At 42.8% G+C, this 16,157-nt stretch overlaps 1 protein-coding gene across 1 annotated transcript in view; it reads left to right on the top strand.

Annotated features, from left to right (window-relative positions):
• The first annotated feature begins 3,718 nt into the window (after positions 1 to 3,718).
• LOC116278002 (uncharacterized) overlaps positions 3,719 to 16,157 on the top strand; it is a 156,108-nt gene continuing 143,669 nt past the window's right edge. Inside the window, exon 1 of the mRNA XM_072962164.1 lies at positions 3,719 to 3,892. Coding sequence (XP_072818265.1) covers positions 3,719 to 3,892 — 174 coding nt within the window. The remainder of the gene's footprint in view (positions 3,893 to 16,157) is intronic.

Raw genomic sequence — 16,157 nt, forward strand, 5'->3', positions numbered from 1 at the left:
TGCCTAGTAATGAGCTATATCCATCCAAGAAAGTCATCTGTTCGGTGCTTTGGAGATCATGTTCTTAGACAACCACGAGTTATATTCTAATAGTCAGAGATGTGTTTCATCTCTCAAACACATCCCAGAAAGACAGTGCACAGTAAATGCTTCAGCTGCTGAGAATTCCAGCAGGTACAATCCAGGCTCATCTCCAAACAAGCTGGGGTGTAGTTAATTTTCTGTTTTGGTTGAAATATTGTAGCTACCTCTTTTTAAGCCCACAGAACACCCTAAACGAGCCTCCAGATTTTACCTGCAGGTTGCCAGGAACAGTGGCATTATGCTGGCTTGTGGAAGTCTGTTGTGGTCTCCGCAGAAACTTTCTCAGGTTACCACCTGGGAGTTTATTACTTTAAATGTGCACGTTTTATTCATGAGATAATTAACTGTCTCCATTCCTTGATTCAAAGTCCCATCACCTTCGTAGGACAAACTCTGTAAAGTGGACAGGGCAGATCATATTTTTTCTCTTTCACTGGACTCATGTTTCTAACTAGAGCCTGCATGTCCTGTGCTAGAATAGCTTGTTCAAATTAATTTACCGTCATTCTTGTAACATACCCATCCGTGGGGGCCGGTGACTGTGCATGCCATCTGATCACATTATGTGTTTTCCCCCAAATAAAGACCAGTTATTCCATTAGCGAATGGTTTATTTCCATGTGTAAGGGCCAGTTTATGATGATTCTATCAACACTTGCACCAAATTCATTTATTTCCCATTTAATCAGTGTTTAAATTGAACTGGGAATGTGCAGAACAAAGTACATAGTTTTGCATAATTATGGGAGAACAAATGGAAGCAGTAAAAGGATTTTAGCATTAGAAACCTTACTGCCGAGGCACAGGTGGGTTAGGAGATGCTGATAAAAAAATATGTCCAGGAATAAATCCTCTGTAAGCTCTATATTAAATTCCCAATGCCTGCGTGATAATTAACTTTGCATTAATTACTTTAAATTTTCTTCCCCTGTGTACGGCCTGGAGTAGAAATCCTACAGATTGAACAAACTGTGGAGGCACGTCTTGTCATTCTCCATTAACTTGAATCATTAGATTGTTCAGAAAGCCATTTCTTCCTGGACTTGTCGGGGTGCTAAGTTCAGTATTTATAGCTGCCCTTCTGTGTGTCTCTAACCTCCCTTCTCTAAGCCAGTGTTGTCCTGTGCACTTGCCTTGTGGGAAGATGGGCTACCTGGGGAAACAGATTTTAGATTCAAGCTTGTCTAGAAGCTCCCTAGACTAAGAATTGCATTTGTTGCTTTTACTTCCTCAAAACTATTAAGAAGCTGAACAAAGTGATCTTCAGACAAGGGATTTTCTGAGCTGTAGTCATTTGTTAACTGCCTATGTTTTTGTCTTAAAGATTTTTTTCTTCCTCCTCAATAAATCATTGCAAATACTGTTGAGGTCTCACTTTGCACACTGTCACCCCATTTCCCTCCTCCCTCCTCGAGAGAACCACTATTCCAAAGTGGAGGTCTCCCTTTCCCGGCATGTCTTTATAATTGCACGTCATTAGTGCATATCCACCACTGATATAGTACAGTATTTTACATGTGATTAAATTCTTAAAAAATGGTGTCATACTGAAGGTATCCTATTATAAAATACATTTTTTCATTAAACTTTTTTTTAGTTATATCTCTGTTATGCACACATGTAATCCAGCTTATTCATTTAAATTACGTACAATGTTCCATCAGGGGATTACAGCACAATTTGTTATCCATTATCCTAGCGAGGGAAATTTAAACCAGTGTTTAATTTTTCACTATTGCAAACAATCAGTTAGTGAAGATCCTTTTATCTACCATTTTGCTGAGATTTTAACATGAGAACGTCTGACTGTAAAGCGTGTGCTCTCCCTAACCATATCAAATTGGCTGTCAAGTGATATCCTTCTATTATAATCCACTTAGATTTGGTAGAACCCATTAGTTAAGCATTAAAACTTGGTAATGCCATTTTATTTCCAGATGGAAACCACTTTACTAATTTCATCAGACATGAAGAGTGGATTCAATGTTTAAGCCCAAGATGTAGAATGCCATAAGCCCTAGGTACATGTGGTTGCTGAGCAGATGAAGTGTGGCTCGTGCAAAGTAGGATGTATTCCACGTGTAAAATATATACCTGATTTTGATGGAAAGCAGAATGTAAAAGCTCATTAACACATTTCTGGTATTGCAATGGTAGTATCTTAGATATATTGGTTTAAGTAAAATATATCATTAAACTGATCAGTAAGTACTCACTGAATGGTGATTGAGGGAATGACTGCAGCCTATTCTGCTTCAAGTCGTTCCCCAGGGGCTCTGTTAGGAAATGCTGCTCAGACCTTCAGCTCTACTAAAGGACAGATTATTCTTTGACTGAGAACATTACTTCTTAGCGTTTTCCCTCTAGCCTTCTGAATTGTGGACTGAGGTTACTGCAGGGAAAGTTTTCAGTGCACTGGGATTTCAGCATTGGTTTTGTGATGAAACATTAGAACTTTCCATGGCTTCTTCTACTACTATTTCTTCTAAATATTGTGATCTGACTTCCCACACAGACCACACAAGACCTGAATGAGCTATCCTCATTGACCTCCCCAAGACCCTCCCCCACTCTGGAAGGGATAGAAAGGCTGGCATGGCCTGGATTGTCTGGACTGCTTGAAACAGTAACTTGGGAATAAGGGTTATGGGTTTTCTTGGGTCAACTTTTGACGGTGATGACTCTCAGTGTGGAGGAAGTTGCCATGGAAAACAGTTCTTTAAAAAGACAGGCTGTTCTTTTGGGAAGTGGTGATCTAGAGAAAGTGGTATATGTTTACCCATGTGCTGCTGCAGGACTCATTTTTGACAGCTTTTATTTGCCCAAGACTCTGGTATGCTGGAGCTTTTGCCCACAGGGGTAAAAAAAGGGATAACCTTCCCCAAATGCTATCAGAACTTGCAGCCTCAGAAAATTATTACGGACTTGCTCAGGCTCTCATCTCAAACCCCCAACTGCATACATACTGGAGACGGAGCAAGGATAGCAGAAGGGCTGGCTAACTGCCTGGAGAACACTCCTGTCACCTTGGTTTTGAGAGTAAAACAGACAAATGAAGTTGGGGATTTCAGGGCTAATGACTGACTTCAACCAAAGGCACTTTGGACTTTTTGTTTCAAGATCAGAAAGATTCCACTTGGGACAAGGAAGCTCCTTGATCTAGTTCTTACAAATCGCTCCTCAGTCCAGGCACCGAGCAGAATGGAAAACTGAATTGAAACTGTGAAGCTGAGGTACAGTATTCAAATGTACAATTCAGGAGTGATGTCACCAGAGGGTGGTGTAGCAGACTCCTGCCTCTGTCCCCCAACAAAGATCAGCAGTTAAGACAGCTAGCCATGGAAAGGAACAGGTCTGAGAGCTCTGGAAGACACTTAAACTTTAGCAGCACGGTGGAACCAAAAATTCTGAGAATAACTGCACAAGAAAGGAAGGAAGACAGCTTCGTCCTGTGTGTTCATCATTCCATCCCCAGGCCAGCACTGCTCAGCACCAAAAGTGACTTCCCAGGTAGGAAGCGTTCCCCTTCCTCGGAAGAGGGTGCACAACCAGATTCCTCAGCCTTCCAGGCACTGTGTGAAGGTCCTCCTTCAGTTTCACACCACTCCAATCGGCAAAGCTGAGACACACAGAGATGGCTAGGATCCAGGATAAGCAGAGGCTGCCAGGAGCAGCCACACAGCAGGAGATCGTGGTTCCCAGTGACCTGCTCTGCAGATCAACCTGGCAGCTTTCCCCACTAAAGAAACCAATGGCCAGCATAGCTGCCGTGGACCCACTGCAGATTTCACCAGTGTGTGCTGCAAAGGTATTCACACTCGCTGATGCCAGCTGCCTGAATCCTACAGTTCAAACTCCTCTCCAGCTCCTGCTGGAGCCCAGGCTCTACTGGCCGCCAGGCTTGTGTGGCTACCCCAGTGCAGAACATCAGCCTAGATTCTTGCAGCTGTGTGGATGCTCAGCGTGAGTCCCTTCAGTTGTGCTCCGGCTGCCGCCACACTGCACATGCCCAAGGCATGTGGTGCAGCCAGGGGAGAGCACACCAACAGCCAATCCCACCCCCGCCTGCGCACACACACGCACACTTGGGCTGTCTTCTGTCGCTTGCTTGCACCATATTCAACGCATCTAGCCCTTCCAGCTGTGCACCTGTACAGCCCTGTCCCGATCCCTGTAACAGGCCACCATGGCTGTGCACCAGTCATGAGACGCAACAGCCAAGGGAGTGCATAACTATTGCCAGAGCACCTGCAGCTGCCAGCATGCCTGTAGTTGGCCCCAGACTTTTCTGCCTGCTCTGGGCCCCACTCACTACACAGGCACCTGCAGCTGGACCCTGCGGCTGAGTGTGTGCATACCACCAGCTCTGGCCACCACTGCTGCCTGCCCCGGTCTCTAGCTGCTGGACTTGGAGACACCGCTAAGGACCCTAATAGCCCTTGCAGCCACTGTGGACACCCACAGGGCTCACCAAACTGTAGTTGTTGATGTTGTGGACCTGAGGAGCCTCAGTAGAAGATTTATCACAGTCCCCTGGATGCAGTATTACCACCCCCACCTCAACTCTTGGCACCTTGCACACTGGACCTGGGGTCACAACGTGCTCCAATGTGCCCCGACCCACACATTACACCCCGTGACACATAACTGAGATTCACAAGAGTCCAACAGACTTCCTCAAGATCATATATCCAGCTAAAGGCAAAGTGCTCAATACTGCTTGTTTTGTCTTCTCTACATCTGTTTTGGTATGACCAGCAGATGACACCTTCTGCTTTGGCCTGGACTAGTTTTTCCATGACCCAGACTTTCAGAAAATGTGCTGGATCTTCCTTGGTGGGCGGTTCCAGCATGTTACAGTGTTTAGAGGAGCAGCTAGAGGCTAAGAGTAGGAGGAGAATGACTCTGCTTCTTTCCAACAGGAAGAACAGGATAGTTTCAGCTGTAATGAAGGTAACTATTTCCCCTTGACAATCTTTGTTTTGTAAAAAGAGAGCCCATTTGGCTGCAGCCTTGTGCAGGGCTAATTATGGCTTGAATCAATTGTGCTCTTGGTGGATAGTTTATTGCCCCAAAATTATGCTTGGGGAGTTTTAAATTACCATAATTTCTCAAAGTACCAGTAAGTGGAAAGTGAACAAATCAAATTCCAATTAATTTTATGTATCTAATATTGCAATGATTTTTTTAGGCAGAAAAAAATACGTTTACTCAGAACATAGGCATATAGGAGAATGGGCAAAGACAGTGATATCAGAATTAATGTTTTATGTTTCCTTTATTAATATTTCTTGCATCAAAAGATACTCACTAGGCACTATTTCCTATGAATGATACTTATGAGTAGGACAAGTATTCCTTATTTTTAGAGGGCTCTTACTTTGTTTTCCATTTGTAAGGCTACCTTTGAATTGAGAATTCCTTTCTCCATTTAGGGCCTATTTACCATTAGGGCGATCAATGTTTTACATCTAAGAAGGGGCACTTGTTGCAGTAGGCACTGTCATGGGCCTTGGGGAAGTGTTTAAGATAAAACAGTATTCATGACTCTCTCCGTTTCCTCAATACCAAGAGCTGGTTCTCATTGGGTATTCTGCCAACAGCACAGGTGGGAACTGGACCCTCACTAGCTGAGTCATTTGATCTGAACTAGGCTTCAGACTTTCTCTCCTGGTTCATGACTTTATGGAGAAACTTGGAAAACTTCTCTTACTAGGCTGATTCTCAGAGATCTGGATTCTGCTTGTGGGTTGATCTGGTGGGGACATTGTTCACAAGAACCTCAAGTATACCTCTGGGTCAACTGAATTATACGGAATATTTACTCAGAGTGGCAGAAAGCATCTTAACTAGGAGTTGCGTGCCAAATCACGGTCCGGGGGTGAAGCCAGGTCTTGGAGCTGCAGAATTAGTCTCAAGACCAAGGACTGAAATGATACTATAACCAAGAAACAGAGTCAGAAGCTGGGAGACTGGAAATAATTTGGTAGTGGAGTAGGAGGTGGATTGGGATGTGTATGTCGCTCAGGATAGAGGCCACAAGTAAGGAGAAACTCTGGAAGCCTGTAGAGACATCTTAAAGAAGAGTGTACCTGTTCTGTTCAAAGAAAAGGCTAATTGCAATGAAAAAATTTTTTTTTCTAAGGAGAAGGTTGAGAAACACCTCCTGCATGGGCTCAGCAGTGGACAGTCATTCAAGTAGCTGATGGGAGACGCTGCTTAAGATTAAATACAAGAGAGTCAACTTGATGGCAAAGCCAAGGTCCAGGTAAACACTGAAGGAAGTGAGCCTGTGTGTTTGTTTTTCAGGTCCTGTGAGTGAGATCTGAAAAACCAAACAGGGATTTCATTCCCTAATTAGGTTTGAGACCTCTAGACAAAAATTCGCCAGATAGGAGTTGCTCTGCAATACATGTTCGATCGAGTGGTTTCGATTTTCAGTGGGGCAGACAGCTGTCTCTCCACTGACTGCCTCCGCAGCACAACTTCCCACAGCCCGGGGTGATGAGTGCATACCCCTTCAGGCCACAGGAGCAGGCTTTTGGGCATTAATGCCCTGTGACCTTGGGTAATGTAATCTCCAGCTCCTCATCTGTGGGAGTAACAGTGCCCGTCTACGTCCCTGGGTCATGTGACAAACACCCACAGCATCCTGCCAGCCACAGTCAGGGCTCACTAGATGTTAGTCTCCGTTCTTCCTCCCTCTCTTCTTCCTCCTTCCCCCAACATGGGCTGTGAGAGCAGGGGGACCAAGGGACTGAGCAGGTGGGCTTTCTGGTTCATATTCTAACCCCTTACCTAGTGCCAGGGCTCTTGTGAGCTCCCCAGACTAAGACGATGAACATTCCAGATTTGTCCATAAGGAGCACCTAGAGACATCTAAGAAGATACATAATGTACGACACACTGCTGAAGTCATTTGCTGTGTGCCTTTGGACCATATTTCAACTGAAAATGTGCATCCTGAAAGGTGATCCCCTTTGGGGAAACTGAGGCAATAATAAAGAAATCCTCAGACCATTCTACAGATGTGTGGAGTGATTGAGGTGATCGGCACACTTCTTTGTGGGGCTAATCCTACAAGCATGAAAACTTATCAGCTCTGACCACTGCTGCCAACCTACAGCAAGCACACAGCTCTCAGTCTGGACCCTGCCTGCCAGCCTGGACGTAGTACTTTTGCTGCACAGAGGAGGTGGGAGAATCTGGGCTGTGGATGGCTGAGGGAGAGACAGCCTGTTAGATACGGCACAGGGAGGTGTGAGGCCGTCAGGATGAGGAGTGTGGGAAGAGGAGCATCGCTACACTGCCTCTAATAAAAACAACACTGAAAGTCCTGCTGGGAGGCACACAAATGGAACCACGTTGCATATGGAAACCAGAGACGGGATCCGGAGACATCGGGAGGGGAGAGAGTGCAAACAGCACCGGACTGCTTGCCTTCTTTGCTGCTTAATAGCAGTCTGAAAATCATTGCGTCTTTCCACACCTCAGTTGCTGCCTCTGTAAAACAATAAAGCTTACTCTGCCTACTTCTGAGGATGCTGTTAAGATCAAAGGAGGCAACGTATATAAGTGAAAAATTTGAAGCCCTCAACATGTCAGGTGTTAGCTTTTCATGTGAGGCCAAGAAACAGCCAAAAAACAACACTTCATGCAAGTGTCACAGGGATGGTGACTGAGGTGTTGAACGTGGGCCTGGAGATTTGCATGAATTATTGATAATCTTTACAACTCAGAATTCAGTGCTTTTATCCCCATTTTACCAGTGAAGTTAAGTGCTTTGTTCAAGGAACTGAATTTAACCCTTTTTCTAGAGATGGTGTTCTTACGACCTCACACAGCACCTCCCACCCCCATCGGCCCCCAGTTCTTCATACATTCAGTCTGTCAGTGTGGGGAGTCTCAAGTATGACTCTTATTTTTAAGCTTCCCATTCTTCCCAACTTAGTACTCAACCCTGTGATTCCCCTCCTTAGAAACGCATGCAGGTTTTGACCTAGCAAATCTGTTACAAAAACCAGTCTGGAGACTGGCCTCCCCATGTTGCTGATCCTGTGAGTTCTAACCATGCAGGATTCAGGCGTCCTCATCATTGCCCAGGGGGCAGCTTGGAAGGCCACCTGTGCAGAGTTCCTTTCATACACCAAAACCCACAGTAGCTTCAGCGAGGCTAAGGCTAGAGGAGAGAGGGAGGGTGCCTTTCATGCCCGTGTTTTTGTTTTACTGTTGCTGTAACAAGTCACCACAAATTTTGCAGCTTAAATCAATACAGATGTATTTTCTTACAGTTGTGTAGGTCAGAGGTCCGACAGGGGTCTCAATGGACTAACATCCAGGTGTCAGCGGGCCTGCATTCCTTTCTAGGGGCTCTAAGGAGACTCTTTTCTTACCTTTTCCAACTTCTAGAGACAGCCCTCATTCCTTGGCTCATGAACCTTTTCCTCCATCTTCAAAGCTGGCAACTCCTTGATTGTTTTTCAACCAGAATGTTTCTCTTGAACTGACTCAGGCAGGAAAGGCTCTCTCCTTGTAAGGATTCACGTGATTAGATTGGTTCCACCTGGGTAATTCAGTCTCCTCTCCCCATCTCAAAGTCCTCAACTGTGATCACATCTGCCAAGTTCCTGTTGCCACATACGGTAGGTAGCGTATTCACGATTCTGAGAACTACAATGTAGACATCTTTGAGGGGCATCCTTCTGCCTGTCACGATCCTCATTCAGATTACAACTGGCATAAACAGGTATGTGGACAGACACCACTGACTATTGGTAAACATACAGCTGAGTAATTAGAGGAAGCAGAAGTGTGTGGGAGTACTGGGGAGTAGCTGACTAGTCCGCGTACTGTGACTGTTCAGTACGCATTGTCATCTTAATGTTTTATAGGGGAAATGGACGGAGTTGGTTAATGGGGAAACATTGACTGGGAGTCAAATAGAATTTCTACTGCCATTTGTTCGGCAGAGCAGGTTTGGGAAGCTGAGTGTGATAATGTTGTCAGGAACCTGAGTGCTGGTGTTTTAGCCCCTAGGGACAAAAACAGTGAAAAACTATCACTTATATGTGGAATCTAAAAAAAAAAAAGGGACAAATGAACTTACCCACAAAACAGAAACAGACTCACAGACATAGAGAACAAACTTATGGTTATCAGGGGATAAAGAGAGTGGGAAGGGATAAATTGGGAATGTGAAATTTGCACTTCTTGGGGAGTGATGGAAATGTTAGCTATCTTGAATGAAGTGGTGGTTTCATTGGTGTATACGTTTATCAGAATTCATCAAAGTGTCCGTCTGAAATATGTGCAGTTCACTGTGCAGGAATCATACCACAATAAAGGTGTTAAAAAACAAACCAAAAAAACCTATCCCTTAACCTGATACAGAAGTGAAGTAAGAACACATTATGGCCTCCAGGGCTGGGAACCCGTTGATTTTGAGGTGTTCTCACCTGGATGGTTACTGAAGGCAACTGATATGGGAGGAGAGAGGAACAGGAATAAAGAGATCTTAAAAATTTGAACTTGGCTCAATATTTCTTCTCTATGAAAATGTCTTCTTCCTTCTCCTCAGCCAAATATTTGAACGTTTTCCAAGTTCCCAATGCTCCATGTATTCGTCTCACTCGTAGCTCTTATAACATGGGGTTGTAATTATTTGGTTTGAGACTTGGACTGGGTGCACCTAGAGGACAACTTTGTATCTGATTTACTGTTGCATCCCAGGATCTGGCTTAGTGTCTGTTACAGAGTGAGGGAGTGAGGGTGCGCCAAGATTTGAAGGGATGAATGATGAATGCCCACCCTCTACATCCCCTTTTCCCCGGAATAGCTATTTAGGAGGGACTGACGTGCATGGTCATTAGCCAGGGTCACACAGGGTCCTCCAAAGAAGCCAAGGGTCCCACTTAGTGCCTTAGAAAGGATAGAAGTGGTGCTTGGCAATTGCAGGTTTAAGTTAGGACCAGCTTTTACTGTTGGCAAGGAAAGGGCTGTCTTCCAGATCAGTTCTGCCAGGGATTGTAGGGTTCTGTTGTGCTGGCTGGTTTTCATTATGTCTTTGATTGGTTTAAAAGCAGATTCAAGTTGACTAGTGCAGCAGAAACTGGTAGAGCTAACTGCCCTAGAGGCAGCCGGCAAGATTACTGTGTAACGATGCAGCCGTGTAATCCTTTTAGACGTAGGAGTGCTAGTTGTGGTGATTTGCAATGATCAGATAAGCCAGTGGAACACCTAATGCCCTTTTTCTTTTCAAATATGTTTAATGAAGTAGACAAAGCATCATGTAAGTTGAGTTAAACAGAGCTGCTTTAAAATGTGTTTACTGTTTTTTTTAATCAGTTATTTTTTTAATCAGTTATTTCAGTTATTTTTTTAATCAAATTATTTTGCCAGTGGTGCAGACCAGCTCAGATTATTGTTCACAGAGCTGGGATGGACTGTAGTTGTGAGGTATGAGTAGTAACCTTGTCACAATTGCAGGTTTGTCACTAGATATCATTTCTTCTACCACTTTTTATCTAAATTTGTAAGTAGTCTAAACTATTTTGGAAGCCCTTTGCAAATAGTCCAAGTGTGTTTAGTGTGGTCGGGAGGGGTGTTCTCTGCTGCACGGTAGAGAAATCAGTGGCAAGTGCCATGTAGTTTTACCACCATTCTCAGTCTGATTGCCCTCAATTCACTTGAATATTTCTCTCAGGTTGGTTAATGCTATTTTATTTTGACCTTGTGATGTGTGATTTATATGCATTCTCAGAATATTTTGGTCTCACGGTAGTTCTGAGTCAAATGCAGCAGGAAAGGAGAAGAAACAGCTTTGCTTTTGCAATTTGCCTTCTTAATCAACATTTACGATTAAGAAAAGTAGAAGAAATCACAAGTGACTCCCTGGAATTTGTCCTGAAACTAAACCTTTTGATCTTTTGGAGAGATCTAAATCTGAAAATTACCTGCAGCAGCAAAATTCTACAAAAAGTGAGGTGGTGATTATGTGTATTAGTCAAAGTCCTCCAGAGAAACAGAACCCATAGGATAGATATAGATATTTATACATTTATCTAGATGTATATCTATAAAGAGATTTATTATAAGGAATTGGCTCATGCAATTACAGAGGCTGAGAAGCCCCTAGATCTTCAGTTAGCAAGCTGGAGACACAGAAAAGCTGCTGTGTAGTTCTAGTCCCAAAGCTGGCATCCAGTCCTAAAGGCTCGAGACGGCAGGAGAGCTGGTGTTGCAGTCTGAGTCTGAAGGTTGGAAAAGACCAATGTCCCCAGCTCATTAATTCATGAGGGAGAAGTTCCCTCTTGCTCAGCCTTTTTGTTCTATTCAGGTCTTCATCTGATTGGATGAAGCTCCTTCCACATTAGGGAGGGTAATTTGCTTTGCTTAGCCTATCAATTCAAATGGTAATCTTATCCAGAAACACCATCAAAGTCATACGAAGAATAATGTTTGACCAAATGTTTGGGCATCTTGTGGCCCAGTCAAGTTGACATAAAATTAATGAAATACTTCTCATCCATAAAAAAGAATAAAATAATGCCATTTGCAGCAACATGGATGGACCTGGTGATTGTCATTCTAAGTAAGCCAGAAAGAGAAAATAAAATTCCATATGATATCACTTACATGTGGAATCTAAAAAAAAGACACAAATGAACTTATTTACAAAACAGAAACAAACTCAGACAGAAAACAAACTTGTGGTTACCAGGAAGGAAAAGGGGTGGGAAGGGATAGATTAGGAGTATGAGATTTGCAGATACTAACTACTGTATATAAAATAAATAAACAAGTTTCTACTGTATAGCACAGGGAAATATATTCAGTATCTTGTAGTTTAATGAAAAAGATATGAAAAGGAATATATGTATGTATATGTATGATTGAAACATTATACTGTACATCAGAAATTGACACATTGTAAACCTACTATATTTCAATTAAAAAAAATCTACATGGTATGCAAGAAAGTGTTCCTTCAAGGATCCCTTTGATTCTGCCTGAATTTGGTTCTATAAAAATTAAGAACCTCAGGTGACAGAGGTTCTTTCTTTTTTAGAACAGAAAATAAGCATAGATCTCTACTTACCCACTTGTCAATTTTAACTGATGATCAGACATTCAGTCAAGAAAAATAGAGATGACAACTTCAAGACATAACTACAGCAAATTTAAGTTTGCTTTTTAAGATAAGAAGACAGCTGTCAGGTACCACTTCTGGGATGGTGGTGTGATGAGCGGTGTGATAAATTCTGCGGAAGCCAGTGGCTTCACATGGAGCTCAAGCCTCCTTGCATTGAGATCTTGTTGCCTCTTCCCAAAGCCCTGCTGTCCTAGAGGTTGGAGGGTGTTTATGTCTTCCCTTGAGCGAGGTAGCCATCTGGCATGCAGCTTTTGTGCAGCTCTGCTATGGTGTCACTGCAAAACTATTACTTCATTCAGTGCATCACCCTGGATTGCCTTTACCTTTTATGTTACTTATAAGTGAAAAGAAAACATACATTATTTATTACAATTCAGAAAATGCTTCTTGACTGGGTTTGTGTTTGCAGCAGTTGTGGAAATGTAATGGAGGAGCAAGTGTTTGCTTTGTAAAAAGTCTCTGAGAGTGAAGTTAAATCCTGGGCCATCAAGTCTCTTCTGAGGTGAGGGCAGTGTTTCAGGATTTAGTGAGGCCTTTGCCAATGCTGAAGGGCATGAACTACACCCAGATGTTCACCATAGTCTGGTTTCAGCGTTTCTATGATGAATCTCTGGACCAACCTAGAAGCCAAACTCAGAATCTCTTTAGGGTTAATAGGAAAAAAAAATAGAAATCTTTCTGATTGTATAAAATAATCAGCAATTCAGGTAAAAAAAATAACTTTGTAGGAAAGGTGGAGGAGGAGATTTGTGTCATGTACCTCATCACAACAACTTAAAAAATATTCCCTTTGGACCTATTTGTTCTCCGCCAAAGCCCTTTCTAGGTTGCTTTGTCTCTGTGGGTTTGTTTCGTCTTTCCCTTTTCTGGGCAGCATTTGGTCTCTTATTTTGAGCTCATTGGTTGCTGTCACCCAGGCTCCTTATTGTTAGCCTGGCCATTAGAATTAGGCCACTAGTACTAAATGTTATCCCTTCTATCCTGATTGTCTTTTCAGCCCAACTCAACAGTGCCTTGAGATGGAGGAGGGAGGCCCCCTTACTCCAACTCTTTATTTAACATCTCTCAAACTGAGAGCCTTGCTTTACCTCTTAGTGTGTCAGAATATCCCTACCCCTCGTACTCATGTCGACTTACTCTTCCAGTTTCTTAAAATGTCGTCTCTTATAAAATCTTCCACAAGTGCCCTGGGACCTGGATTAGAAGAGTATGAGTGATGCCATCAGGGAAATGCTTTAAAAATGTTCCTCTTTCCTGACAGTTAAGAAGCAATGAACTGAGTCTGAACCACCTGGACTTGGGATGAGAGCTCCCAGGACATGTGATGAGAACAAGCTGCCTTTGCAAAATCAGAACATCTGGTGGTTTGAACACCTTGCATCCTCCATACTCAGCTAGACATGCTTCTGATCACCCTTCTTTTTTTTGTGAGATAGAGATGTTTCTACAGCCACTGTTGCCAGTGTCATTGCCATACACCATCAAAATGGACCAGAGAACTTGCTGACATGGCTGTGTGGCTTTTAGATGCTGCCACCAGCTTTTAGAACATCTGTAGGAAGAGGCATCTCCATTAACGACTTTAAAGTTCAAGTCAAGCTTAGAAGCTAAAAACTCTTGTGATCCAGGTTGTACAATTAAGCAGCTGGTAGCTCACAGGTATCTTGGCAGAGACCCAAGGAACCTGCTCAGTGAAGACTGGAGAAGCAGAAGTTCAGACCTGAGTTTGCCTAATGATACTGATGATGAGTGTCTTGATCTTAAGGAAGATGAGCTAAGACATATAGCTTTGAAAAAGTCCTTAAAATTCTTTAAAGAAGAGGGTATACTTAAAAATTTTAAATATAATTTTAAAGGTTATTTTCCACTTACAGTTATTACAAAATACTGGCTTTATTCCCTGTGATGTACAAAATACCTCTTTGAGCCTATCTTATACCCAGTAGGTTGTACCTCCCACCCCACCACCCCTGTATTGCCCCTCCCTCCTCACTGGTGGCCACTGGTTTGTTCTCTATGTCTGGGAGTCTGCTTCCTTTTTGTTATAGTCACTGGTTTGTTGTATTTTTTAGATTCCACATATAAGTGATACCATACAGTATTTGGCTCTCTCTGTATGACTTATTTCACTTAGCATAATGGAAGAGGGGCTACTTTTTAAAGGTCCTTAACAAAATAGGTTTAAAGATAGTATTTTTCCTATGTAAACATATTTCATTTCTGTCTATTAAAGTATCAGATTGAACTATGTGGAATTGCAGTCATTCAGCTGTTTTTGACTTACCAAAATGGCAATTCCATGTAGTTCCTAAAAGCCTTACGGTGATTCTGAAGGGTTAGGAGGTGCTCTGAATGCTCTCTGTGTTGAAGTCACCGAGGTCCCGCTTTTTGGCCTCTCCTGATTTGGTGTGGAACACACTGAGTGTCTCATCTCCAATTACCAGTTGCTGCCATGAACTACTGTTGCTACAATACACTAGTTGGAACCCAGTGAAAACAGCAATAATAACAACATTAATATGTGTGTATTTTTTAACAGGAAGTTCCAGGTACTCTTCGTAGTGTTTTACCTTTATAAGTGTACATTTAGACCAAACAACATCCTTACAGGGATAATTATGGGATTCTCTTTTTTACAGATGAGGAAACTGAGGTGCACAGAGGATAAGTAATTTGCCTGCCATTTCACAGGTAGTGCATGAAGGAGTCAGGGTCTGCACCCCACAGTGTGTCTCAAGAGCCCGAGCCATCCCGCACTGTGGTTAGTACATGGCCGTAAGCTATGCTCTCTCCACTGCAGGAGTCTAGGAAGCAGCAAATGGGGAACGGATTAAGGCAACAGCAGTTGGGACAGAGATGAGGGGATTGATATGACAGCTATTCATTGAATTGACAGGATTTGGTCCTAGATGTAGCGGGAAAGGGAAGGAGAGAGCTGAGGATGATGGGTCCCAGGTTCCTGGCTGCTGCTGGAGGAGGAGTATTTGTATTGTTCTGTCTTAAGGGGAGAACACAACAAGAGGACACTAGTGCTAGATCGTGAATCCAGTTTTATACACATTTTGGATTTGGTTATCCAGGTATCAGGGTTGAGATTTCCTAGCAGACAGTTTACACAGGTCTAAGCTCAAGGGAGAAGATAAGGCTTAATCGGACTATTTAGAAGTCACCACCATGGAGGTAGGAGATGAAACTGTGACTATGAATATGATCACTAAGAGGGAGTGAACAGTGGGAGGGAAGATTTCCAGAGTCTACCTTAGACATAAGGAAGCAGAGATAATTTAATTCTCTTGAGAAAGTTGGCAGTGGTCGAGGAGGGCTAGAGGAAAGTAGTGTGAGAGGGTTACATGGCTGAAGGAGAGTTTTAAAAAGCTCTTGAGGGAGTTAAGGAGGAGAAGGAAAATGGAAAGTAAAGGGTAACAAACTTAGGTTGCAGTCTTAGATGAAGGAAGATACAGGAAGAAAGAAAGCTCTTCCATTATCAGTGGAGGGAAGCATGGTGAGTTGAGTTCAGATACTGACACCCGGGTGTGAGGACCAGAGGATGCTGGAGTTCATGTCTCATGTTTCAATCTGGATCCTATACTCCTTTCCTTCTGGGTCCATAGCATCATTTTCTTTGTGTCATCTGCTATTATGTGAGTTATAATGGTTGGAGCTTTGTTTTTCATACTATTGGTTTTTATTGTATTTGAGTTGGATTATGATATGGGAAAGCAGGCTTTCCAAAATTTTATTTTGTATAAGGATCTGTTGGCAAAAATTCAATAAATGTTGAAGGAGTAGAGTGCTGTTAATGTTCAATTATTATTAATGCAGTTCATTATATAATGCAAGATTGCTTTTATTAAAACACTTTTTCCCTGAAGATCCTAATTTTCATTTGATTTGTAATGCTTTTCATACATACATGAAATAA

The sequence above is a fragment of the Vicugna pacos genome, chromosome 6, assembly GCF_048564905.1.
Source record: "Vicugna pacos chromosome 6, VicPac4, whole genome shotgun sequence".
NCBI classification, from domain to species: Eukaryota; Metazoa; Chordata; class Mammalia; order Artiodactyla; family Camelidae; genus Vicugna; species Vicugna pacos.